We start from the raw sequence: 26,340 nt of genomic DNA, 5'->3' as shown, positions 1-26,340 counted from the left end.
CCTTCAAACACTAAAACAGTTAGCTAATAATAAATCATGATTGCATTAAGCCGAATGAACTATCTATTTTAGCCATCAATTTTAATCTACAAAATCTTAGTCTTAAAATTATTGGTTCAAACAACTAAAATTAACAAAAATGTTAGTAAAACTAGCATAATTTTTAAATGTACACATTTACTGAAAGCATTTACATATATTACAAAAAGATTAATCAAGTCAAGTTTCTTTTGTTTCTCAAAAAAACAATATACATATACTTTGTTGTTATGGGTTTATTCATTTGTCTTTTTTGGTTTGTCGAACTTTAAAGGCAGCAACTTCATTTTTTCTAATGTTTCCATTTTTAATTTGTTGCTCATTGTTAAAATATATGTTGGTAATAATTGTGTTTACCAAATGCCTTCCCCCAATCCTCATGTTCTATACACATAAAATCACTATCACTTGGTTGATATTTTTCTAGCGCTAGCAAGGATGCATTTTTTATATCATGGGAATACTTTAATAACATTTTCTTTACAGTGTCCAGAATTATAAACCCATTACAAACATAGTTAGCTAATTCTTTGGAAGGTTTTGTTAAACCACCACGTGAAAGAATTTCCAGATATTCTGTTGGGACTTTTTTGAAACTTAATGATTTCAGACAGTTAGAACAGTTATATTTATCCCCAATCTTTTTCGTGATGTAACCAAATATATTGATTGCAACTTCGTAAGAGTCATGACAAAGCTCATTCTCTTGAATTTCATTGCTATATTTTTCCAATTTTATTAAAAGTTCATTTTTGTCAATTTTTGTATCAAGTTTAAGATTGCTCGTCCAACAATTAATATTGGCTTTAATTAAGGATTTCATGCATTATATCTTTTCAGAGCTTTGAACTTCACGTAAACTGACAAAAAATCTTCCACCGCTCATTTGTCGATATTTACTGAAATGTCTTTCTAATGGATCAGTTTGAATCCTGCCAGTTAAAACATATTTATATCCTTCTGAAAATAAATCTTCCATCAGACTTGCAGTACCCTTCAGTGTTGTAATTAATGCGTTAGTTGTTTGAGCAGATAAAGTATACTTATTTCATCTTTGAAACTGCAAGTTTTTCCATTCATTATTCCATGTTGCAAAAACTCGAAAAAATTTTGACTTTTTGTCACATGGAATAGCTGCATTACCAATCCTATTGTTTGTATTAAACATTATCTTTGAATTAAAAATAGTCCACCAAATATTAATAAGCCTTAGAAATCCAGCAGCTACAGTTTCGTTTGGAAAATAGCTGATGATTGCAGCAGAGGTGGTTTCATCAAAAATATTTAAAGCTAAAGGAACACTTTGTTTGTTGTTTCCTGGATGTAAAGTTTGGGCAGACAATTTGAAAGCTTTTTTTAAGTTAGCAGGTAACAATTCATCTTTCTCATAAACATTATGCAATAAACTCCAAGAAATTTCTCCAGCTTCAACATGAATAATATCATCAAACTCAATAAAATCAAAAGGTGGAAATACAAACCGTTTTGAATTTAATAAATTATTTCTAATGTTTTTCAGCAAATGAACACTGTCATATAAATTGTAAACCCGGTGTCCCATAGAAGTAAAATATATTTCATTATCTTGTTCACCAAACTTTAAACGTAGAATTTTAAATGCTGAAACATTTGTTGCATGATTGTCAGTTATTATAGCTCGTACATTAAAAGATGCTTTATATAAAGTATCTAACGTTTCTTCTATATGTGAACTAATCATAGAACCAGAAATTTGAAATTCTGGACAGGCCTTAATTACAAAGGGGATAGATTCTTTCAAGCTAACCACCATGAACACAACTATACCAGAATAGAAATTACCATCATCATCAGCACCAATTAAACTTCCTCCATGATATTGGACACCTTTTTGTAAATACATCTCATCAATTAAAACAACACAGTCAGCACTAATACTACCATTTTCCAAAAGTAATAATAATCCTGATAATGGATCAATGCCACCCTTTGAAAGTGATTTTAAATAAGACAACAAAGGAAGTGGAAACTCTTCTAATAGCAAAGTATAAGCCTGTTTTGATGTATATCTGTGCATTAGAGAAAATCTAATGATTTCATTTGTGTAGATTGGACGTCCTTGTGGTTTATAAAGAGATAATTTATATAAATCTGATAATACACTTTTTGATACGTTCTTTGCAACTTCATGCATATAAGAAACAAAATTAACAAGCATACTGGCACTGGTCAATTTACAAACACTGCCTTCTCTAAACCATTTAGGCAATGGAACTGGGATACCTTTCATATGTAGCTTTACATGTAAGTCTTTATCAATAGTAATACTCTCAATGTTAGGAGTAACATCCCCGTCGTCGAAATAAATTCGAAGAAATAACACACGGTTATCAACTAGTTTAAATGAAAATCCTGCTGGACAAAAACTTTCATTAAGATCTATAATGCTTTTATTTGTATCATGTTTTCTAAAATCGTATGTTTCATCGAGAAAAGGATGAGAATATATACGAACTGCAGGGGGCTTACGTAAAGCTGAGGTTGATTGAATTAAAGATTTGATAGGATGTTTTGGTTGGTAATAATTGTTGGTATAGGATTTTCGCAATAATTCAATGTTATACGTTTACCTCTTTTCAAATATTTATCTTCAAAATGATCGATACATATAACTGAGTTTTCTGTGGGGCTCCAATCAGCTCGGTTGACAAACTTAATCCAACAATTTCGAAGATCTAACTAATTGCTATCAGGAAAACTAAACACAGTTTTGTATGTTACGTGGTTGCTGTTACTGGAACATTCTTCAATCTTTCGCTTATAATTACTTCTACAACCAACAACACAACACTTTTTTGGCATTGCGAAATAAAGTATTACTTGAATTAAAAAAAGTTTAATTTAAGATTGTTAAATCGGTTCATTGTAAACTTCAAACTCGTGTTTTTGCGGCCCACTAATTTTTTGCGTTCAAGGCAACAAATCCGGCCGTGTTATATAGTAGGCCATGGTAACGATATAAGATGTATAAAGCGGAGTTAAATAGCTTGTAGCATTTTGCAAAATAAAACTGAAACCCATATAAAACTTTTACGAAACCTACTTAAAAAAAAAAAAAGGGCCTTTAATTTCCCAATTTGCTGACGTGTGATAAATATCCAAGTCCTATTTTGACAAATGAACATATCTAAATTTATTGGGGGTATGTCACCGTCCTACCTTCCTCCCACACATACTCTTCACGCCGGCCTTGACTACATCTAGCCATTAATAATCATTCGTATTTTAAAGGAGTAGCAGATTTTGAGACCTGTTTTGTTTTAATTTTTATTAGGACAAAACAATTCTTATTTGTAACCCTCTCAACTTGAGGGAGTTACAAATTTTATGTGGTCATAATTTTTAAACTCTGAGAGATAATACTATGAAACTTAAAATTTATCAATGAATAAGTCTATTTGAGAATAGCACAAAAAATATTTTAGCAATTCTCACGTTAATCTCACGTTAGGGGTGGGGGAGAAGGGAGTTGGAATAAAAATAAAGGGCTTTTTCTTTCCCAGCTTGCAATCATTGCAATTTTTTGCAAAGCATCATTATTTGACATAAGTATAAACATACAAATTTTAGTTATCTCAAACACCAAAAAAACCTGGATCCGTCACTGATTGCATTGATAAAGTTTATCCGGCGATAAAAAATATTTTAAAAACAAAGTTATTTAACAATCGCAGAGTTACACCAGCAGTAACAAACGATATGAAAAAAACAACAATAATAAGATTTATTAAAGTGAAAAAATAAAAATTATTTATATTATTAACATCTGAATAGCTTTTTTATGACTTACTTTGGCAAATAATTTTCATTTTTAAGTAACTTTTTTATGTTAATTACTTATTTTAATTACTTTTATTTGTAAAAATAAATTACTTTTACGCACTTCTAAAACCAACTTTATATAATTAAATTTTAGGTGCAATGTAATTATTATTATTACTTGCTGAGATTGGACCCGTAAAAATACGGGTCTTTGTAAGTCTATTCCAAACTGAACTTTTTTATACTTTTTCCTTATAGTATAAGTTATACATCCTAGCTTTCCGGATCCGTAAAATACGGGTCTTTACCAAACCTACCATTTCTATACATATCTATTCCACACCGATTATTTATATACCTATTCCTTATTTACTTCAATATTTTTTAGTAAAATATTTTATTCTGAAAAAAACATTCAAAAGCAAAAAACATAACATGTGCATCTTTTCCGCACACGTAGAACTTTATGTTCGATCAATTCTTATTAAAATCGATCAATTCTTATTAGAAGAAGCTACCACTGGTTAAAAAATCTGCAACTGCCTACTTAAGGCACAAAGGATGAACTTCTAAATCGAATTAAAAAGTTTAATAGATATGTGAAACTGCTCAAGAATGTTAAGAGCAGGGTTGATAGAAATTTCAAATTTGAATGCAGTTCAGATTCTTCGATAATTCCTCCGAATTCTGCGAAATAGGAAATAGAATACTCTAAAATGCCATTTGTTGACCAAAAGATATTTTAAAAATATTTGTTGCATAAAAATGAGGGAAGTAATGGCCGAAAAGAAAAAGCTGCGCGTATGCTTCAAAGCAGAAAAATAGTAAACGTTATAGTTTTTCAAACTGACTTGAGTAACACTTTTGTAAAAGCACTGGTAAAAAAAATTATTTAAACAAAATGCCAGACCTGCGGTTATTTTATTCGCTAATGGTGTGCCATTTAAATCACATTGTCCTTGTCCAGTGGTTCAAATTTATCCTGCCACGTACTATATTTACATTTGTTTTTACAACATTACAAGTCCACAAAAGAAAAAATACTCGAGCTTACTTGTAAACAAACACTTCAAAAATGGCACAGAAGAATTACAAAAGGCTCTATTACTATGATGTCTCTTGAAGATATTAAAGTAAAATCAGCACAGATAAAAAAAAATGGCATTGTTACATGCTCTGCTGCTCACCTTGACACTTCTTATTTTAAACGTGATGTTTCTAACATATCTAATGTACTAAAGAAAAAAGCTCTTAAAAGGAGAAATTTGTAGAAAATCTTCTTTAGGAGAGCATTTAACTTTTATCTTTGAAAAAAAAAGCAATTTGCTATGCTGATCATGATTACACAAAAACGTTTTTATTTGATAAAACAATATTATCTGACAACACAAATAAGTTACAGAGAATTAACACAATAATAACAAATTTCAACAATTCTTCTGCTTTTAAAACACAAATTAGTATTGTAAGCTCTGAAGAAATTCTAATACAAGATATTTTACCTATTGAGTAATAAAGTCCACTTATGCTGAAAAAGACAATAATAAGCTAAATATTAGGAATAGTATAAAGAAACAATTAAAAATTAACCCAAAAGCCAAAGTTTATATAGACATAAGACTTTTAAACTCACCAAAACAACAGGGAGCTAATTATATAGATGTTGCACAAAATACTGAAGAGTGGGATCAATTAATTAGATTTAAAAAAATTGGAACTCGATTACCCTCTTTACTTGTACTTCAGGGAAAAAATAAATTTATCGAATGCTGGAGTATTGTAAAAACTGCTATATCTTATTTTGAAAAAGTTTCCCAATCAAAAATTACTATATACAATGTCAATTTCAAATGCTTTGTGCTGATGCTGAATTTTGTATTTTATTATCTTTTCATCCAGAGTCTTTTTTTTTTTTAATTGAAATAAATAATCTAATAACTAATATATTATTAGACATTTGTGACACTATTTTATCCAATTGAAAAATATTTGAATGGAACTATCATGAAAACAAAGAAGTTTGTTTGCTCTGAGAAAAACTGCTCACCAAAGAACTAAACTTTGAAAACCTAAATCTAGTTTGAAATTTTGTCAAGAAATACACAAATCAGTTGTTTTATTTAGTTTTGAGAACGATACTGATTTTACAACTCAAACATAATGTATTTTTACATACAACTATATATCTTTTTGATATATTTTTTTATTAACTATATAACTTATTTTTTGGTCTTGTAGAAGGTAATGTCATATTTGTAATATGAAACAACATTTGCCAAGTTGAACCCAGTAAACCCATTAGATTTTAAGGCAAGACATTATTTAAAACTTTCCAATTACATACTCTCCCAATATAACGCTTAACATGAATACAGGTGGCAGCAATATTAAAGTTTTTTTGTATTTTACATTCTGAAAATTAGGACCTACTTTTTGTTTTGGTCGATTTAAGTATATACCTTTAGAAGAGAATAGTTCTGTTATTGCAAATCCTTTAGCTGACATCACTTTGTGATCTTCTCTTACAAGTGATAGTATATCTGAGTTCTCCGTAATTTCAGAGTTTGAAATAGACCCTGGATAAATGTCATTGAAAATAAGGCCCATTCCATGAGGAGTTATTCTAATAAGGGCTTTCTTTGTATAAATGTTTTTGTAGTGAGAGAACATTAAACTACTAAAATCAAGATTAGAAGCATGCTGAAATTTGAATTCAGAGGCATCTATAACAATGTCAGTAAATCCATTGCCAATTTTCAGTAATATATTTGGCATTTTCTTTAGAAGAAAACTACAATCAACTTTTAAATCTATTTCGTTAAAAAGTGTAACACAAAATATTACCCAATCAGTGAAAATTCTATTTACAGTTGTTTAAGACTTTTCAAGCAAAAATGACATAAACTTTAAATCTAATCTATGACAACTTACAGTCAGAACACTAAAGAACTGTGTTTTATTATTAACAGTTTTTTCACCTGTATTTAGACAATCTGGGTATGGTATAAGATGTAAATACGGTTGGACACATTCAAAAAGCATATTAAAATTTTCTTTCAATACCCCGCATAACTATTGAAATGTTTGTTTTCTTGATATAATATTTTCAAAGGTAAATTGTTTTGCTCTCCAATTACCTATGCTTCCAGAAATATGCATAATTTCAACTGCTAAGTCTTGAATTTTTACACTTTTAAGTATTTTATTTTCAAATTTGGTTATGCAAATATCTTTTTCTTTTATAACAGTTTGTAATTCAATTGTTTTTAAGGATTTTTCAAGTTGTTTTTTTAATTCAGTTTTTAAAAATTCTCTAGTTTTTTTCATAGTTTGTTTAGCAAAATATACTATGTTTTTCAAATGATAACTATGAAAGCCTTTTCATTGAAATTATTAATAAAAAATACCGAAACATTTTAGTTGGATGTGTTTATCGTCCACCGAGTGGAAAAATAAAAAATTTCGAAACCTTTATCAAAAATACGATTATGAAAATAAATAAAGAAAATAAGACTTTATATATAACTGGTGACATAAATCTTGATGCTCTTTCTAACACAAAATTTCCAAAAATAAAATCTTTTTTTGATATGCTTTTTAAATTTAATGTCTTGTCAACTATTAATAAACCAACGCGAGTAACAAAAACCTCTGCAACAGCAATAGACAATATTTTTATCAATAATTATTTAGAAACGACATTTGAAACCGGTATATTTTTGACAGATATTAGCGATCATTTCCCGATATTCATAAAAATAAAAAACTTTAAATCTATGTCTGATTGTCATTCAAAAATTATACATTTAATAAAACGAAATTTAAAATTGAGTAACACTAATAAATTAACAAGTAGACTAAAACAAGAAACATGGAACAACGTATATAAATGTAAAGATACTAATGAAGCTTACAATGCCTTTTTAAGTACATTTTTGGAGTACTTTAATGAAACCTGTCCAAAAGAGATAATAACAACTAAGTCAAAAGCAATTGCTAATCCGTGGATGGATAAATCGTTATTAAAGTGCTCAAAAAAAAAAAAAAAACTTTACAATAAATTTTTGAAAAATAGAAACAATGATAATGAAAAAAATTACAAAAATTATAAATTTTTTTATCAAGATCTCATTAAAAATGCAAAAAAAAAATATTACAGTAATCAAATTAACAAATGCAAATTTGATAGCAAAAAAACATGGTCCATCATTAATCTCATAATGGGAAGAGAAAAACTAAATTCACCTTCTCTTCCTAAACGAATTGTTATTGAAAATAACGATATATTTTGTCAAAAACTAATTTCAGAAGAATTCAATAAATATTTTACAAATATTGGTCCTAATCTTGTAAATAAAATTGTACCAACATCTGTATCATTTAAAACCTATCTTAAAACCACGAATAACGTTACCATGCTTGATTATGAATTAGGCTATGAAGAATTAGAGGCAGCCTTTGCCTCCTTAAAAAAAAAAAGGCTCCAGGATTTGATGAGATATCTAGTGATATAGTTATTGCAAACAAACACAGTCTTAATAGACCCCTGATTCATATACTTAAGCTCTCATTAAATTCTGGGATATTTCCGGATGTACTTAAATTGGCAAAAGTAATTCCATTATACAAATGTAATGATCATTCTGACATTTCAAACTACAGGCCTATATCAATACTTTCTGTATTTTCAAAACTCTTCGAACGTGTAGTTTATAATAGAATCTATGATTACTTCATTAAAAACAATTTTTTTTACCCAAATCAGTTTGGCTTTCAAAAAAATCTCTCTACAGAACATGCAATCATTGAAATAGTAAATCAAATAACTAATGGTTTTGAAAATAATAAATTTACTTTAGGAGTGTTTCTTGATTTATCAAAAGCATTCGATACAGTGGACCATTGCATTCTATTAGATAAATTAAGGCATTACGGAATAATAAATAAAACTTATTATTGGATTAAAAGCTATCTTACAAACAGAAAACAATATGTAAATAATGTCCAATCTGGAGTATTAAATGTCATATGTGGAGTCCCGCAAGGATCGATTCTTGGTCCACTTCTTTTTCTAATATATATAAATGACTCTTGTAATGCATCTTTAAAAATGAACTCGGTCATGTTTGCAGATGACACAAACTTATTTCTCACCAACAATGATATCAAGAAATTATATGCAGACATGAATATTGAATTGTGTAAAGTAAACAACTGGTTTAAGGCAAACAAACTCTCACTTAACGCTGAGAAAACAAAGTATATACTATTTCACAAAAAAACACAAGAAGAAAATCTTCCTCTCAAGTTGCCTAACCTATCTCTAAATGATAAACTAGTAAATAAGCAATCCAATATAAGATTCTTAGGAATCATTGTTGATGAAAAATTATCCTGGCTTCCACATATAATATATATCCAGTCAAAAATCACCAAAATAATAGGTTTGATGTATCGAGTTCGCTCCTACGTCAATAAAAATAGTCTTAAATTAATCTACTTTGGGCTAATTCATAGCCTCATCAGCTATGCAAACATTTCATGGGCAAGTACTCAAGCGGCAAAGATTAAAAAAATTTATAGTCTTCAAAAACATGCCTGCAGAATCATTTACTCAAAAAATAGGCGTGAACACGCTAAGCCCTTAATGAAAGATATGAAAATGATGAATGTGTTTGAAATAAATATCTACCAGCATTTAATTTTCATGTATCGTTATAATCACAATATCTCTCCTATAAGCTTTAATAACAAGTTTAAAATAAATAAAAATGATAGCTATAATCTTAGAGCGAATATGACCAACACATATAAACTGCCTCGGATAATAAACAAATATTCAGAGTACAGCATTCTATATCGAGGTCCAAAAGTATGGAATACTTTTCAAAAAGGATTCAAAGGTACGGTAAATTCGTTAAGTTCATTCAAGTTTTTAACAAAAAAAGAAATTTTTAAAATATAAGAAACGTTTTTGGTTAATGATACTTTGAATAATTTCTCATAAATCTGTTTTTGTTTTATTTCTACTTTTGTTGGTTGCTTATCAATTTTATTAACGAATTACGCGTTTTATTACGATATTTTATTGAAATTTTATTACGCATATTGTAACATATTACGATATTTTTTTGAAATCTTGTTATAGGGGCTCTATGAAAAGATTGTGATAACGTACTGTCATCCTGTCATCCACATGAAAAGATTGTGATAACGTAGTGTCATCCTCATCTTCTTTGAGCCCCTATCTGTTTTACTTATTTTATTTATTGAAATTTTATATTACGAAGTTGTAAAATCTTATATTATATTAAAACATAAAAAAAAAAAAAAAAAAAAAAAAAAAAAAAAAAAGCACGAACTACGAAGGTTCGCCTTTTTTTAAAACTATTTACATTTTGAGCTATTGATAAAGCAGTTTTATATCTTTTTGAAGCATTTTTAAATATTAACTATTTCTTTGCTTTGAGTGTTGTTGAAATTGCGTTTATAAAGCTTTTATTTGAATTTATAACTCTTTTTTTAAGCTTTTCCAACTGATCTGGAGGAACAATAATATTTTTTATATGCTTGGTTTTATTTCTAATGTTCCTACTCCAATGGGCATTTGTCAATATTTTATCTCTCGGCAATCGATATCCTTTTATAGGATTTCCCTCATTATCTTTAGATCTGAAGTTGTTAAAATACAAATACGAGCTGCAATACGAACTGCAATACAAGCTGCAATACCACTTCATAATTAAGAAAAGAATTAAACTGCCTTAAAAAAGCGAGTTCGAAACGTAAACAAATATTTCGCTTTAAAAAAAATCTTCTCATCAAGTTAATATTAGTTTCCAGGTCTAACGCGGTTTGAAAAAGGCTAAGGGGTTGTCCATAAAGTATGTACGCTTTTTTTTCGTCAATCCCCCCCTCCCCGCATTTTGTAATACGCTCTTTTAAGTACCCTCCACCTCCTTAACAGTACCTACGCTTTTAAACTATTTATCTAACATTTTATGGCATTTTTTTTAGTTTATTGTCTCCTTTCTTTTATAATTAACTTACTCCCCTCCCATCTCATATACGCCATTTGCAGACCCCCTCTTCCCCTCCGAGCGTAAGTACTTTATGGACAATCCCTAATAGAGATTTTTTTTTTTTTATTAATTTAATTTTAATTGTAAATACATTTAATCTTTTACAATTAAAAATGACTTTTTTACTTAAAGGAAGTAAAAGTTTTATCCCTAATCTAACCTGACAGGCCCGTAGCAACCGGGTGGGCAGCAGGAACAATTGCATCCTCCCCCCCCCCCACAATAATTTTTCAAATAGATAATTTTTAAGAAATTGACTGAAAAAATGACCGAAAAAAAAGGTCCTCAAAACTATTTCAAGGTAGTACTGCCTCCCCTCCAACTATTTCAGGGTAGTACTAACTCCCACTATTATTTTTGCAAATATCGAAATGGCTTTTTTTTTTCGAAACTAATTTAACTTTTCGAAATTCAACTTAAATTTCAAAAATAATTTTTTTTTTTTTTTTTCGAAATTAAAATGAGTTTTCAAAATTAAATTTAAGTTTTCGAAATCATTTTAGCTATTCGATAGTTTTCGAAAGTTTTTACAAAATCCGAAAAAAAAGTTTTTTTATCGATAACGTTTCAATCAAAAAATTTTGAAAATTGCGTTTTCGAAAATGAACCGTATTTTATATTATGTAATGCAATTTTCAAAAGTAATTAACTTTTAAATATAAAAGTAAACAGCTTTTTCATGTGACTTACTTTTACATGTAAAAGTAAATTACTTTTTGATATAATCTTCTTTTACATCACTTACTTTTGAAAGTAAAAAAACTTACATTATAAAGTAAAAGTCGTTTCAAAAAAATTAATTACTTATACGAAAATGTAAACTTACATAAAACGTTTAAAGTTACTTATGTAATTTACTTTTTGATAAAAAATTTACTCGTGAAAGTAAAAAAAAATAAGTAAAAGAGCCATCCCTAATCCCTAGGCCTTACTAATATATAAAAACAAAGAAGATACTAGCGAAGGCGTAGTTGCGCCAATTTTTGCCATTAGAAGCGAGGGTGGACCTGAGTTTGCTGGGGATTTGTGTCCCTTCTGAAATCATTTTGCATTAAACACAAAAAAAGCCAGCCTAGCAAACATTCTTGGTTAGGACAGTTAGACTAATACCGTGGCATTCTTCGTCATCAGATAAACGCTCTGGATAACCACTGGATAAACGCTCACCAAGATCTCGTTGATAATCACAACTCAAGCCCTTCACGAGCTGTAAATGCTGCTGTGCATGATACTGCACCTTTTGATGTCGGTCTATCCAAAGAAAAATTATTACAGATAGCCAACTTAAGTCATTTCAGCAACACTACGAGAGCGAGTCAACGCTTTTAACAATCAAAATGGAGATAAGCTAAGAATACTCACATCTGCTTTGAAAAAAGCCCCAAATTTTGTCAAATGACACGATGCTACCTGGACGCCAGAATTATCCTCAATAATATCAAGAGTAGGAGTTAACACTTTTTGCGTTGATGGAAAAATTTTTATTTGGTCTACTGGACAAATTTTTATTTGGTCAATACACTCGCTCCAAGTTGTTAAAAAAGCTCTTGGTCAATCCAAACAAGCAGGTTAAAAAAATTTCAACATCTATTGTACGCGCTCAGCGCCAGGAAGAGCAAAATATATCCGCCGTTGAACAAGCTGCCGCTTTATCAGCTCCTACTTCAAAAAGAGTTGTTAAACTAACTCCAAAAGCAGCTGCCATACAAGAACTTAAAGCGCTAAGAAAAGAATCTGCCGTAAAAAGTTTTTTATATCTGCAAAAAATCCAGGGGTGAAAGGTTTTTTTCCTGTAAAAAATTCAGACTTAAAAAAAAAAATAGCGTGAGTAAACAATTTCAAACGACCTCTAGGAGGGGATGGTTCGTGGCCTTTTTAGTCGAGGAGGCTAATCTTTTTTTCTTTTTTTTAAAGTGATTACAACCCTATCTCAACCTTTTAACTCCAAAGCACGAACCTTGACGAACAAGGCCACTACGCGGAGAAGCAGGTTGATATACATGAAACATGTAAAATATTTTATAATTATTCTTTTTTAATTGAAAAGACTTATTAAGTTTCGAATTTAACTTCAAGTTAAATAAATTTTTGCAGTTGTCAACAAGTTCAACTGAAAGTCAAATTTCTATTTCAAATTCGGCACCGAAGTCGAAACCAAAGTCAACTTTGCCTGTGAGTAAACTTAGTATTCCAAATTTGAACGAGTATTCGACGGTCATCGACGGATATTGTATATCTTCAATATTGCATAATTTCAAAATCTATTAGATAAGTGATAAAATAATGCATTTTTAAATCTATCATGGATTCCATTTTCCTTTTTAAAATTTTCTTTTCTTTTTTAGGCATTTTGTTTTTGTTTATTAGTATTGTTTCTGAATTTCAGATGTATTCACTGTATTATGAGGAAAATTTGCCATAGGTGGAAAAAAGGCTACAAATAACAACTATTAATGATAATTTTTTGTTGTTTCTTTAATTTACTGATGGTGTCAACTAATCCATTTATCCTTTTGACTAAAGCTTTTATGCAGCAAAATAGTGTAACATTGAACTCCACGTAACATCTACAATAGATTGCATCATAAGATATATCTTTTAATGTCAAATACCAATCATAAATACTTTCATTGATCATTTTATCTAAATAAATATAGATTTTCTAGTCATCATTACGAACAAATATATATTTGTATATAAATTTAAAGTATTCATTTAATAATCACAAGTATTATTGAGCCATATGCATGCTTCATCCAAATGAGTTATTTTTGCATCACCTAACAGAAGGAGTTGATGGACCAACATCATGTAGTACTGATTTTAAAGGCTCTGTAGGAAAATTTCTTTCTAGTGTTAATAAAAATATATACAATTATAGTGTTAATAAAAATATATACAAAAATATACAATTTTAACTACATTTTTAAACAAAGATTTTTCATGAAATAGTCAGTGTGTGAAGCTAAAATTTTGCAAAAAGGTTAACAACATGTTGATTGAGGGATTTGACAGAGTTAAAATGGCTGCACTTTAAAAAATAATTTTTAATTTTTATGTAAAATTTATGCTGCTAATGTCAATATCTCAACAACAGCTAACTATAAAAGTCTCTTTTTGGTCAACAAAAAGACCTGGTGAACAATCTGTGAAAATTTTAGCCATAATCTCCAAGTAGTTCAAAAGATATTCTTGTTCAAAGTTTAAAAATCTGTTAACAGAGAAAACGCAAGAAAAAAAAAAAAAACGCAAGAAAAAAAAAAAAAATAACTTTAACAATATATATCTTTAAAAATTTCCAGACACATAGGAGTCATCCTTGCTAAATCCTTTTTTTATACCTCTCAATTTTTTCCTTCTCGATTTTGTCACTTCTTTTTCCTTCCTTTCCATATGAATGACGCGATTTTTGTCTTTTTTAATTGCACCGAGAAGGAAATATTTTCCACAATGAAATCCAAGTTGCTTAAATGTTTCTTTATGGGAAACGAAACCTCCATTAAAAGACATAACTGCAGAGAAAACAGCTAACTCTAAAACATTTTTTGAAACAAAATGTGTTTTGGGGCATTTTTCCCAGATTGTTTGATTAAAAGACTCATTAGGATTTTGGGTATAGCTGTGTAAACATTTTGACAAAAGATTGTCCGAATTAAGTTCCATAAATATTGGGTGTAATAGGTCTTTTATAGCAACTGGTAAGTTTAACTTGTTTTTATAAGTGCATTGTCCTGTAATCTTATCCCTTTGCCATTTGCACCAGCTAGTATTGGTTCTGGGACAAAATTGATGACGCGTAGCTGCATCACCTTCGCAGCAGTACCATAAAACTGCAAGTACAGCTTTTTTCATAGGGTAGAGTTTATCATTCTGACGAATAGCCATACCAAAGTAATTCTGCCTTAAGTTAATATTTGCATTAGTTAGTCTTCCTTTACCTGAGAGAGTTTTACTGTCATTCAACTTTTCTTTTTTTTTTAATGCACGTAAATTCCGAAGTCTTGTTCCAAGTCTTTTTTGAACATGACCGAGACACTCTAGTTTTTCTGGTATCAACATTTCTCCATAAGGTCTTGCTTCCCTTACTTTGCTGTATGCTTTAATGTCCCCATATCCTATGTAATGACTGTACCTTAAGTTAAACTTACTTAATGAGGAACAAAAAATTGAAATAGCACCAGCGGACTCCATAGCACCAGATGATTCGTGATGATTAATCGCACACTTATGTCTTGTTTTCCATAGTTCATAACCAGCTGATCCTTTTTTTTTTTTGACCAAATCTCACAAGATTTACAAAAATTTTGACATAGTGTAATAGTCTAAGACCTTTTTATTATCCTTTGAAATTGCAGATACCACGCCATTCAGGGATGAATAACCCCTTTTTTGCCATGTTCCATCAATAGAAATATGACAGTTAACAATATCATTGCTAAACGCATTGATGTTTATCATTTGACGCACTTCATGAGCAGCTTTTTGGGTACTTTTTTCAGCAGATTTTTCATATGCACAATAAAGAGTCTTATTAATTTTTTTATAAGTAGTAAATGCAATAGAAAATGGCATATTCATCATTTTTGTAAATGTTTCAATTCCAGCATGACCTTTGCCTATCTCGCGAAAAGCCATAACTGTGCGATAGTTAATTTCATGTGCTTTTTTTACAGTTTTACTTTTTTGTAAAGGTATATATTGAGGAGAAGTATAAGAAAATCTGCATGCTGAACAAACACTACATTTTATACATAATTTAAGTGAAAACCCTTTGTGTTCATTTTTATTATGTGTAAGCTTAACAGGTGAGCTACACTCAGAACAGCGTGAGAACTCCTCAAATAAATCTTTCATAATGCCAAAATGTATAAATATAAAAAAATTAAGGTCGTTAGATGTCTGTTTGTTTTTAGCTGAACTGCCAATACAATTAACTGCTTTGTTTAACTTTTTAGTACTTGTACTATTAGTACTACTAAACATATTTGAATAGGAAGCACTTTCAGGTGAAATGTTTTGTTGATCAGACATTTTATGATGATTTCCATGAAAATAATTTCTTATTATTCTTTTGCTATTTTTTTTATTTCCCATCTAAGAATAAAGCAGTAAAATGTGAAAAATAAATGCAATAAATTCAATAAAATAATCATAACAAGCTGTTATTGATACACTGTTATAAAATCGCTTCCTTCTCATTATACAATTCAATTTAATATTATTAATGGAATTAAAGTATTCGCAAAGTTGATATAAAGCAAAGGAGATATATATGAAATGTAGAATAATAATAGAAATTAATTGTTTGATGAAATTTATGGAAAGTTAGCCCAAAAGTAAGCATTGTTTATTGTTGCTATGCGGTTGCTAAGGGCTTCTTTTTGAGATCATATTACCAAATTAACATTTTCTGTCACTAAATTACTTTAAAACATAGTAAAACTATACATTTTTGAAATCTACAATTATTCTATTTTAGACTACTACTATTATTCAAATTTAGATAATTATAATAGTTTAGATAATTTAGATAATTATAATAGATAAATTTAATTATAATAGATTCATTTTAATTATAATAATTTAATAGATTATAATAATTTTATTTAATAGAATATAATAAATTTAAATATAATATAATAAATTTAATAGAATATAATATTAATAGAATAATAGAATTAATAGAATAATTTAATAGAATTAATAGAATAGAATTAATAGAATAGAATTAACTATTATAAAATAGAATAGAATTAATTAATTAATAGAATTAATAGAATAGAATTAATTATTATAAAATAGAATAGAATTAATTAATTAATAGAATAGAATTAATAGAATAATTTATTAGAATATAATATTTAATAGAATTTAATAGAATATAATATTTAAGAATATAATAAATTTAATAGAATATAATAATTATAATAGATTAAATTTAATTATAATAGATTAATTTAATTATAATAGATAAATTTTAAATTTAGATAAATATAATAGATAATTATCATAATTAAAATCTACTATTATTCACATTTAGAAAAAAAAAATCTGAAAATTTTGAAATTTGTCGGGCTAGTACCGCCTTTTTTGACATAAACGTAAAAGACAAACGTGGAGATGCTCTCTATCACATTCTTTCTCAGTTCAGAATTCTAAGAAATTAACCTGATAGGGTAAAAGAAATTATGTCTCCCTACATCCAGCTAAGAGCTTGGTATACAAACCATGAAAGTATTTAAATCTTTTTGTTATCCAGTAATTATGCTAAAGACCGCAACTTTGGAGTTAACCATATTTTGAAACAAAGGGGTTATAATGGCGTTGGAGATATGCGAATTTGACAAAGAAAAATACCTGAACTTTGCAGCAATTGGCCTTTAAAAGCTAATTAAATGGGAAAATCAAAAAATACAAAAACCTGTTTATACTTATTTGTTTACTAAAGATGTTGTTCTTGCTAAGATTAATAACTTTAATAACTCTTTCTGTCAAAATTCATACCCAAAATACTGAGCGTGCTGTAAAACAAGGGAAAGAAGCATTTATGTCGGTAGTTGGACCAGATGCAAGAGTTAGGTATATTAGAGCTAGAGTCATACATAGAGAGTTGCTACCTATGTTTAAAACAAAGACATTTTATTAAGCTTCTAATATCAATAGACTAATTTATTGTTTTTTTAACAGTGTTATCAAAATATCATTTGGGTAAGATAGGGGATAAATCACCTGTTTTTTGTTGAAACCGCGTCACTAACACCACCTCTTTTTAATTTTTAAAACAAAATAAGAAAGTCGGAAGAACTAGAAAGTCTTAAGACATTCTTCATTATAACCATATAAAAACTTCGTCAGATTAAAAAAATATTTAAAGAAATCCTATTTAAAATTTAATTTTACATAAGAATACATCTTTTCCTAAGCTTTTAGAGTGAGCAAAAAAATCTCGCCGTACCCTACTACGCAGTATTCTAAATTACGATGTTCAAACTTAAAAAATATCAATTAAAATTATCAAAATTTTATATTATTGTAAGGTAATATTATATAATGTTATATAATGAAACATGAATAATTGTAACTTTTTGGAATTACTTAGACAGCTCGTTATTTATTTATTTATTTTTCCCCTCAAATATATTTTTAGGCGCCCCCAAAAAGTCCTTACGGTCTTATCACAGAGCACCTCGGAAGAGCATTTGAAAGGAAGTTTACGCCTCCTTCCTTACCAAGGTTATAAAACTTGCCCAGAGGTGGCGTTGAACAACGGATCTGTAGTTTCTGAGGCAAGTGTGCTAACCACTGGGGTACGGCTGCTTAAACCTTTTTTTTTTCTTTTGTTATCTTGTCATTTATCTTATCTTGTCAATATCTCCTCTATAGATATAAATTATGCTTAAACATATCGGCATACTAAAAAACCAATGTTTGATGATGTTAAGCTTAAAAATCCAAAACTTGATTAGTGGAATAAAAACACCATATTTTCGAAAATTACAAATTTTTTTTTTTACTTCTATTGCCAAATAATGAAACCATCATTATTCATTCGGTACATAAATAGCAAGATGAGGAAGCTGCAATATCTTTAAAGTGCTATCTTTTTTGTCCATTCTTATTATACCATCTGGTCCATCAATATTTATAAGTTCGCCTGTATAATTTTTATCGGCACCAGCAAGGAGTTTCACCTGAAAAAGTTTTATTACAAAATAAAAATGAAACATATATGAAATAACTAAAATTACTTCACATACCGAATAATAATATCGTATTTTACTTAAATACTTTATTAATATACTTTCAAAACAAATAAGTCTCAGTAAATTTAAAACCTAAAACAACTTGCAACATTTACCTGATCTTTCACAACCGGGGGGACTATTTCTACATCCGTGTTGTTTAACGTAATGGATTCTTTTGTGTCTAACATCTGCAAAGTTAGAACATCGTCATCTATTGCACGAATAGCAGCTCGTTTGTTAGCGTAGCGTTGATCCTAAAAATTTTAAAAACTCCATTGAAATAAACTATTTAGATGTCAGCTAATCCGCCGTTTTTCATTTTTAAAGCAAATCTAAACGTCATTAAATTTTAATCCAGTGTCATATATGTTGCAGGGTCGGATCCAGACTATTTAGAAAGGAGAGCGGGGTTGGGGGTGGGGGGTAGGGGTGGGATGTCCGACTTAAAACTCGCATTTTACAATTTTACTAAACTTTCATATCTTTTTTAAACAACCTGTCTACTAGACCCAATTTACTTGCTTCTTTTTCAAACAATATGCTATTTTGTTATTTTTGTATATCTTTACTTAACAATATAAGTGTTAAATAAGATATGCAAAAAAAAACATTTTTAAAAAACACAAGAATTCAACCGTTTTATACTGTGAATACTTAAGTTCATTAAGACATTTTGAACCACCCAATTTTATTAGTTGGTGATTTTTTCAGAAAAAATTTTTTTAAGTCTATTCAAAATAAGTAGGAAATGCTCTTAACAAAATTTTTAAATAAAAAAATTAAAGATAATTTAATTCAAAAAATACATTTTTTAACACCTCTTAGCAAGATAACATAATTTAAAATTTCTTTTTCACCTCTAAACAAGATAAACCCCTGAAAGTTAATTTTATGTTTTTAATATACGTAAAAATAACATTCAGATTAATCTTGAGGTAGTCAATCAGCAAAATTAAAAAAATAATTAATTTTTGTTTATTGTAAATTTTGTTTAAATTAAACTTTTGCATTTGTAAATAGAATTAAAAAAATATGTTTGATATATTAAGCCTTTTAGATGTTTTATGCAAATGATATGTTTCATTGTAATTTTCATTTTTGTTGTTGTTGTTAATTTTGGTGTACCAGCAAATTTAATTTCCCGGCAGTATTTTTAATTCCCTAAATATAAAAAGGTTAATAACATATTTTATAATATATTATTTATTATTATGCAAAGATTTTTGTAACTTGCCTAACTTAAAAAAAATGTAAAAATGTATATAAAGAGCTTTTGAATATTAGCAGTATATAAAATATATATATATAATAATAATAATAATAATAATAATAATAATATATATATATATATATGTATATGTATATATATATATATATATATATATATATATATATATATATATATATATATATATATATATATATATATATATGTATATATGTATATATGTATATATGTATATACATATATGTACATACATATATGTATATATGTATATATGTATATATATATATATATATATATATATATATATATATATATATATATATATATATATATATATATATATATATAACAAACGTATTGAAAAATATAAACTAGAGAATAATTAAAGCCAATTAAAAAATAAAGTTTTTTTTAAAACTTTTTTTTTGAATGAATGACTTGTTGACAACACTTTATTTCACAATAAAAGAAACAAAAAAACATTGTTCTCGATCAACATAATTCATTTCTTCATTGTGCGTACTGATTACGTTTTTCTAGTTACGTATCTCTGAATCTAAGCCTGACATAATTTGTTATTTTTTAAAACTATTTTTTGAATCTTTGGGAACTTTCAACCAGTTCGGAATTCTGCGTTATACGCTGTGCCATCAGGCTGGGTACCACCTCCTAGGTGTCAGCCATTGGAACCGAGAGGCTGAATAAGTGCGAATTTCATAAATCCAAAATGGCATAAGTGCAAAGCAGTTGCAAAAAATGGCATAAGTGTGAACTGGCATAAGTGCAAATGGGAACAAGTGTGCCCAAAAAATTTTCAAACATGGGCATAGGTGCAAACTGGCTTAAATGCAAATTGGCATAAGTGCGCCAAAGGAAATTATGTCAATTATATTTATATTATATATATTAAATTATGTCAATATTTGCATTGACATAATTTCGAACTGAGAAAGGGCAAACATGTTGAAAAAACTGGGGTAAGTGCAAATTGGAATGTGTGCCAAAAGAATTTGCAAACATTGCACAGTGGGACAAAATCGAGTTTTTTGTACTAAAATTATTTTCGTAGTTTTTTTTTATTAGAATAGCTATATTTATATATAAAATGAATAAATAAAGTACTAAACATGTAATTAATATTTATATAATTTTATAAAATTTTATAAAATTTAATAATTTAATAATTTAATAAAATTTATATAAATAATTAATACAAAAAAAAAACATTAAAGAAATTAAATTTTGGTGAAAAATACAAAGTACTTTTATAAGACAACTTTTATCAGTGTAAACATTAAAAATATTACTTTTCAAATCATGTATTTGTCATAAAATAACTTTTTTAGATTTATATTTACAGAACTTATATATCATAACAGTAATGAAAGATTTTGTAGGTATTCTTTGTGTACAAAACATCTTTTTTACATGTTCAGTATTTCTCATCAACTGACCATTAACCGAAGACCAATCTTTTGTTATAACTTTTTTTTATTGCAAAAAGTAGCAAATTATTTATGATGCATGCATCATAAATAATTTGCTACTTTTGGAATGGCATAAGTGCAAAGTAGTTGCAAAAACTGGCATAAGTGCAAACTGGCATATATGCATCGAATAAATTTACAAACATTGGCTTAAATGCAAACTAACCTAAGTGTGAAGCAGTTGCAAAAAATTTGCAAAGATTGGCATATGTGCAAACTGGCATAAGTGTGCCGAAAGAATTTACAAAGGTTGGCATAAGTACAAATTGGCATATATGGAAATCCTATGCCATTGTTATTTAATTTTTTTAATGCACATATGCCAGTCACACACATGGCAATTTATGCTTCACATTTATGACAATTTGCACATTTGCCAGTTTGTACTTTTGCCAATGTTTGCAAATTCTTTTGGCACGCTTATGCCAGTTTGCATTTATGACAGTTTTTAAAACTGTAATGCACTTATGCAAGTTTGCCCTTATGCCAGTTTACATTTATGCAAGTTTGCACTTACACCAGTTTGCACTTATGTTGTTCACACTTATGCTAGTTTGCACTTGTGAAATTCGCGCTCAGTAGATTTTGGGAACCCCTTGGATCGTTCCAAAATCTACTGGAGAGGGATAACTTATCACTATTCATTTTGTCAAATGAACTGTTGTTAGTTGCCCCTCTCAGAAAGGTCTCAAAGATAGCCCAGGTGGCGCCAATGTCCAGCATCTACTTTAACCCCTGTATGTTTGTGTGTATATGTGTGTGTGTTTGTGTGTGTACCCATAAATCAAGAAGATCCTGGGTTCATCATCCTAAGCAGAAAATACTGTAACACAGTTTTACATCTACCCCAGCTTTATAGATGAAGAAGAGGAGTCTTTTTCTAGGAGGCCATCTACAAGACAATAGCTGGATGCAGTTAACATCGGTATAAAATGAGTATTTTTATTGAGACATAATTTCTAGTCTTTACTTAACCAAGATCTCCAAGACAATAAGTTTTTAATAATAAACAGATAAAAAGTTGCTTTGCATGGCTTGACGGTTGATGGCTCAACGGTTGATGGCTATTATTCTTCAATTCTCAAAAACTCCACTAAACTCCAGTCACAGTGCTTGACTTGCATTTATACTACTGAATCAACAAAAAATCTTCACTTTTTGAGTATTGATCTGGCGCTTTTATCCTTGAGATCTTTTTCCAGCTGGATTTTATATCCAATATATTTTTTTTTCAGAGTTCATTTTTGTGTACTATTTAGATCTTTATATTTTCTCTTTGTCTAAAAGTATGTGCAACAGATTTTGATCCATCATATATTAGCAATTACATATATATATATAAACATTTCTAATTGATTAATATATTAATCTAATGGATCCATCATATGTAAGCAATTGCATTTTTTTTTTACTAACAAATACTTTTTGATGGAACAAAGGCAATTAAAATATTTATCATAGTTTCTAAATATTTGTCTTAATGTTTTCACACAAAAAATAATTTGTGAAGGAGTTTTTAGATTTAAAGATTGAAACTTAATTTATGCATTTTTCTTTGCTATTTTTATAATTAATTAATATGCAATATGCATAATTTATTATAGTTTCTAAATATTTGTCTTAATGTTTTCACACAAAAAAATAATTTGTGAGCAATTATTAAGATTTGAAGATTTAAACATAATTATGCACTTTTTCTTTGCTATTTTTATAATTAATATGAAATTTATTTATAACATCTGTAGGTGTTCAATGAAGTTTCTCTATGTATTAATGTGTTTTTAAAGCTTAGAGGCAAAAGTTCTTTAACCAAAATATTATTTATTGTAACAAAATATTTTAATACAAGTTACCTTAAAAAATACATGTTACATTATATTAGCTACTTGTTTATATGAATAAATTAATAAGACCGAAAATCCTTTAAACTATACTCATGCTGATTCAAACCACCCGCCCATTATTTTAAAACAGCTTCCGCATTCAATTAAGTTAAAATGCCTTCAAACTCATTGAGTAAAAAAGTTTTTCTAAGATCTAGTTCTATGTGCAATGATGCATTGCTAAAGTCTGGCTTTAATTACAGACTATTTTTTTAATTACTTATATGCAATATGCATATTTTAAATACCTAGTCAACTTACATGATAGTCATCATTTACTTTCACCATTATGTCAGTTGCCAAGTTCTCAGTATGATCATGCTCTAAAAAATGTTCGTTATAAAATTAAAATAACTTTAACATGCTAAATTCAAAATCATCACTTATTTATAGGAAACATTATAGGACCATAAATAGATATAAAACAAAAATGCTTTTCTAAAGATGAATAAATGATTTTCTAAAGATGATTAAATCACCAATTAGAAAACAGCGCATTTTCAACTTGAAGATCAAACATTGTTTAAAAATTAGAGGATGCTCATTAGAAATTGATTTGTACTTAATATAAATAAAAGAACTTTGAATTATTGTTTTGATAAAAAATACATATTCTAATTATTAAAACAAAAAAAATACCATCATCATACTGACTTCGAGGAGTATTCGGTGTGTATGCTGGCGACATTGGCATTAATCCTGCTCCTGGTGTCAATGGATTTCCAATGATAGGTGATGGAGTATGCATGGGTGAATATGAAGAATCACCACCAAATACATTAGACATGGGAGTTCCTGGAGTATATGGAGCATTATATGCACTATGAGAAGGGGTTTGCGGACTTGGTGTATTTCCAAAACCCTTTTTAAAAAAGTCATTAACACTACATAAAAAAGACATTTTAAAATTTTATTATTTAATGCGGTGACAATGAGAATGAACATTATTTTCGTATATTTAGTTTTGCTTGAGGGTTAATAAACAAAATTGGAAAATATGGTACTTACTTGGTTTTTTTATCTACATAGGTTTTAGTATTATATGAATAACAAATGACAATTTAAAAGTGTCTGCATTACCATGGAAACCATGATAAATCATGAATACATGAGAGTACAAAATTTTAATGAAATTACATGTTTAAAAACAACTTACTGGTGATGAAGCTGTTACATCAAAATAATTTTCGTATTCATCACTTGGTCGTGCAGGTGTATTTGGTTGAGTTGGATCCCATGCACCACCATGTCCAACATGAGATGGAGTACGGTTGCCTTGATCATGCGAAGGTGTTCGTGAAGGATCATGAGAAGGAGTGCGCGAAGGATCATGCAAAGGAGTACGACCACCATAATTAGGAGTGCGATTACCTGAATTTTAATAAAATAAATGATAAGTGTTATGATAGTAATGTTAACAAGAATTTTGTACTACAGTGAAACCAGTGTTTTGGACTGCAGTGTAACCAGTGTTTTGTACTACAGTGTAACCAGTGTTTTGTACTACAGTGTAACCAGTGTTTTTGACTGCAGTCTTGTTCTTTTTATTGCCTTAGTTTTAAAAGCTAAAGAAAATAGACCTTTAGCTTAACAAATAAAAAAAATGTAAAACATCTTCTGCTAAACTTTAAAAAAAGCAACCTGCCATAGTGCTAAAAATCCTTGAATAAGTTTTTCAAACTCTACAACAAGACTGCAGTCCTTAATAAGCCCTTGTTTACATAACTATCATTAAGAATATTTAACAAAAAATAAAAAATCATAAATAGAATACTTTTTTTTTGCTTTAGTTTTAAAAGCTAAAGAAAATAGAGCTTTAGCTTAACAAATTAAAAAAAAAAACAACATAAAAACTTAAATTTACGTTAAAAAAATAAGTATAAATAATAAATATAAATTCCATACCATCAAGTATTGAAGGTGTTGAATCGCCTGGCGTACGAGAACCAGGACCTGTTGGAGTTTGGTTTTGCCGATACAAAGGTGTATGACCGTAAAAAGTACTGCTTCCACTCCTATTTTTGCCACTGAAAAAATAAAAAAGAATTTCAGTAAAAGTATTTCAACTTTATTTCTCTGCAATATTTAAAAAAATAAATAAATATGGATATGGCTAAAAACAATTGTGCTTCATAGTTATAGCTAAAAACAATGGTACTGCAAAGTTACGGCTATGAGCAAATTTAAATGAAGCATTTTAGCGGTTATTAACTTTATACTTGAATATAATGACATATTTTCCAGATTACTTGTCTGATATCAGGCCTTGCTATGAGATTTTATTAAGTAATGAAAACGCTTAACGCTAATAAATGTAACTTTAACACAGCTTTGATATTTACATTGTTAAAAGTTAACAACATCAGTTTAGTTGAAGTACACTGTCGTAATTAAATTCAATTTTAATATTAATTAGAGTTTTATAATATTATCATAGAAATATAATATTATAAAACTCTAATAATTTTCTAATATTATTAGAAAAATATATTTCTTTATAGTCATTTTTAAAAACATTCTTAACATTTTTTTATTTATCTATTCTTTAGAAATCTTTTGTTGCTATATCACAAATTATTATTATTTTTATTATTTTTTTTATGTATATTATTAATTAAACAAATAATAAATAATTTAATTAAATAAATAAACAATTTATATATAGATTTTAGTTACCAATAAGATATTTGTAAACAAAATTTATGCTCAATAAATTACCTCAAAAGAATTTTACACGATATTGAATTTATAAGAAACAAAAAATTTTAAATACATTTGTAAAAATTGTTTTTTCACAAATGTATTTAAAAAAATTTCTCCCCTTTCTCAAAAGTAAAAAAAATAAAGTTTTTATTTGCTTTCACATATTTTGATCTACAATGAAGAGATTTATATTTTAAGTAATGAATTAGTTAGCAAGATAAAAATTTCTTGACATCGACATTCTTAGAGGAAAGTAATTGCCACAAATCTAACAAGTTGCAAAAAACCGCAAATATATCAGTAAATATTGTTTAAAAATTGCCAATGCGATAAATTACGAAGTGATTTTTATAAAGCAAATTGCTGGGCAAT

At 28.3% G+C, this 26,340-nt stretch overlaps 1 protein-coding gene across 1 annotated transcript in view; it reads right to left on the bottom strand.

The window, feature by feature from the left end:
• Positions 1–18,406: 18,406 nt before the first annotated feature.
• Positions 18,407–26,340, bottom strand: part of LOC136071885 (transcription elongation factor SPT5-like) — an 84,545-nt gene continuing 76,611 nt past the window's right edge. Inside the window, exons 25-30 of the mRNA XM_065797497.1 lie at positions 25,171–25,292; positions 24,422–24,636; positions 23,905–24,127; positions 23,527–23,588; positions 18,781–18,921; positions 18,407–18,613 (exon numbers count right to left, since the gene is read on the bottom strand). Of these exons, the coding sequence (XP_065653569.1) occupies positions 18,464–18,613; positions 18,781–18,921; positions 23,527–23,588; positions 23,905–24,127; positions 24,422–24,636; positions 25,171–25,292 (913 nt within the window). The 3' untranslated portion in view covers positions 18,407–18,463. The remainder of the gene's footprint in view (positions 18,614–18,780; positions 18,922–23,526; positions 23,589–23,904; positions 24,128–24,421; positions 24,637–25,170; positions 25,293–26,340) is intronic.

The sequence above is a fragment of the Hydra vulgaris genome, chromosome 05 (genome assembly GCF_038396675.1).
Source record: "Hydra vulgaris chromosome 05, alternate assembly HydraT2T_AEP".
Classification (NCBI taxonomy): Eukaryota; Metazoa; Cnidaria; class Hydrozoa; order Anthoathecata; family Hydridae; genus Hydra; species Hydra vulgaris.
The sequence above is the reverse complement of the archived record's forward strand: the minus strand, read 5'-3'. Positions and strand labels throughout refer to the sequence as shown.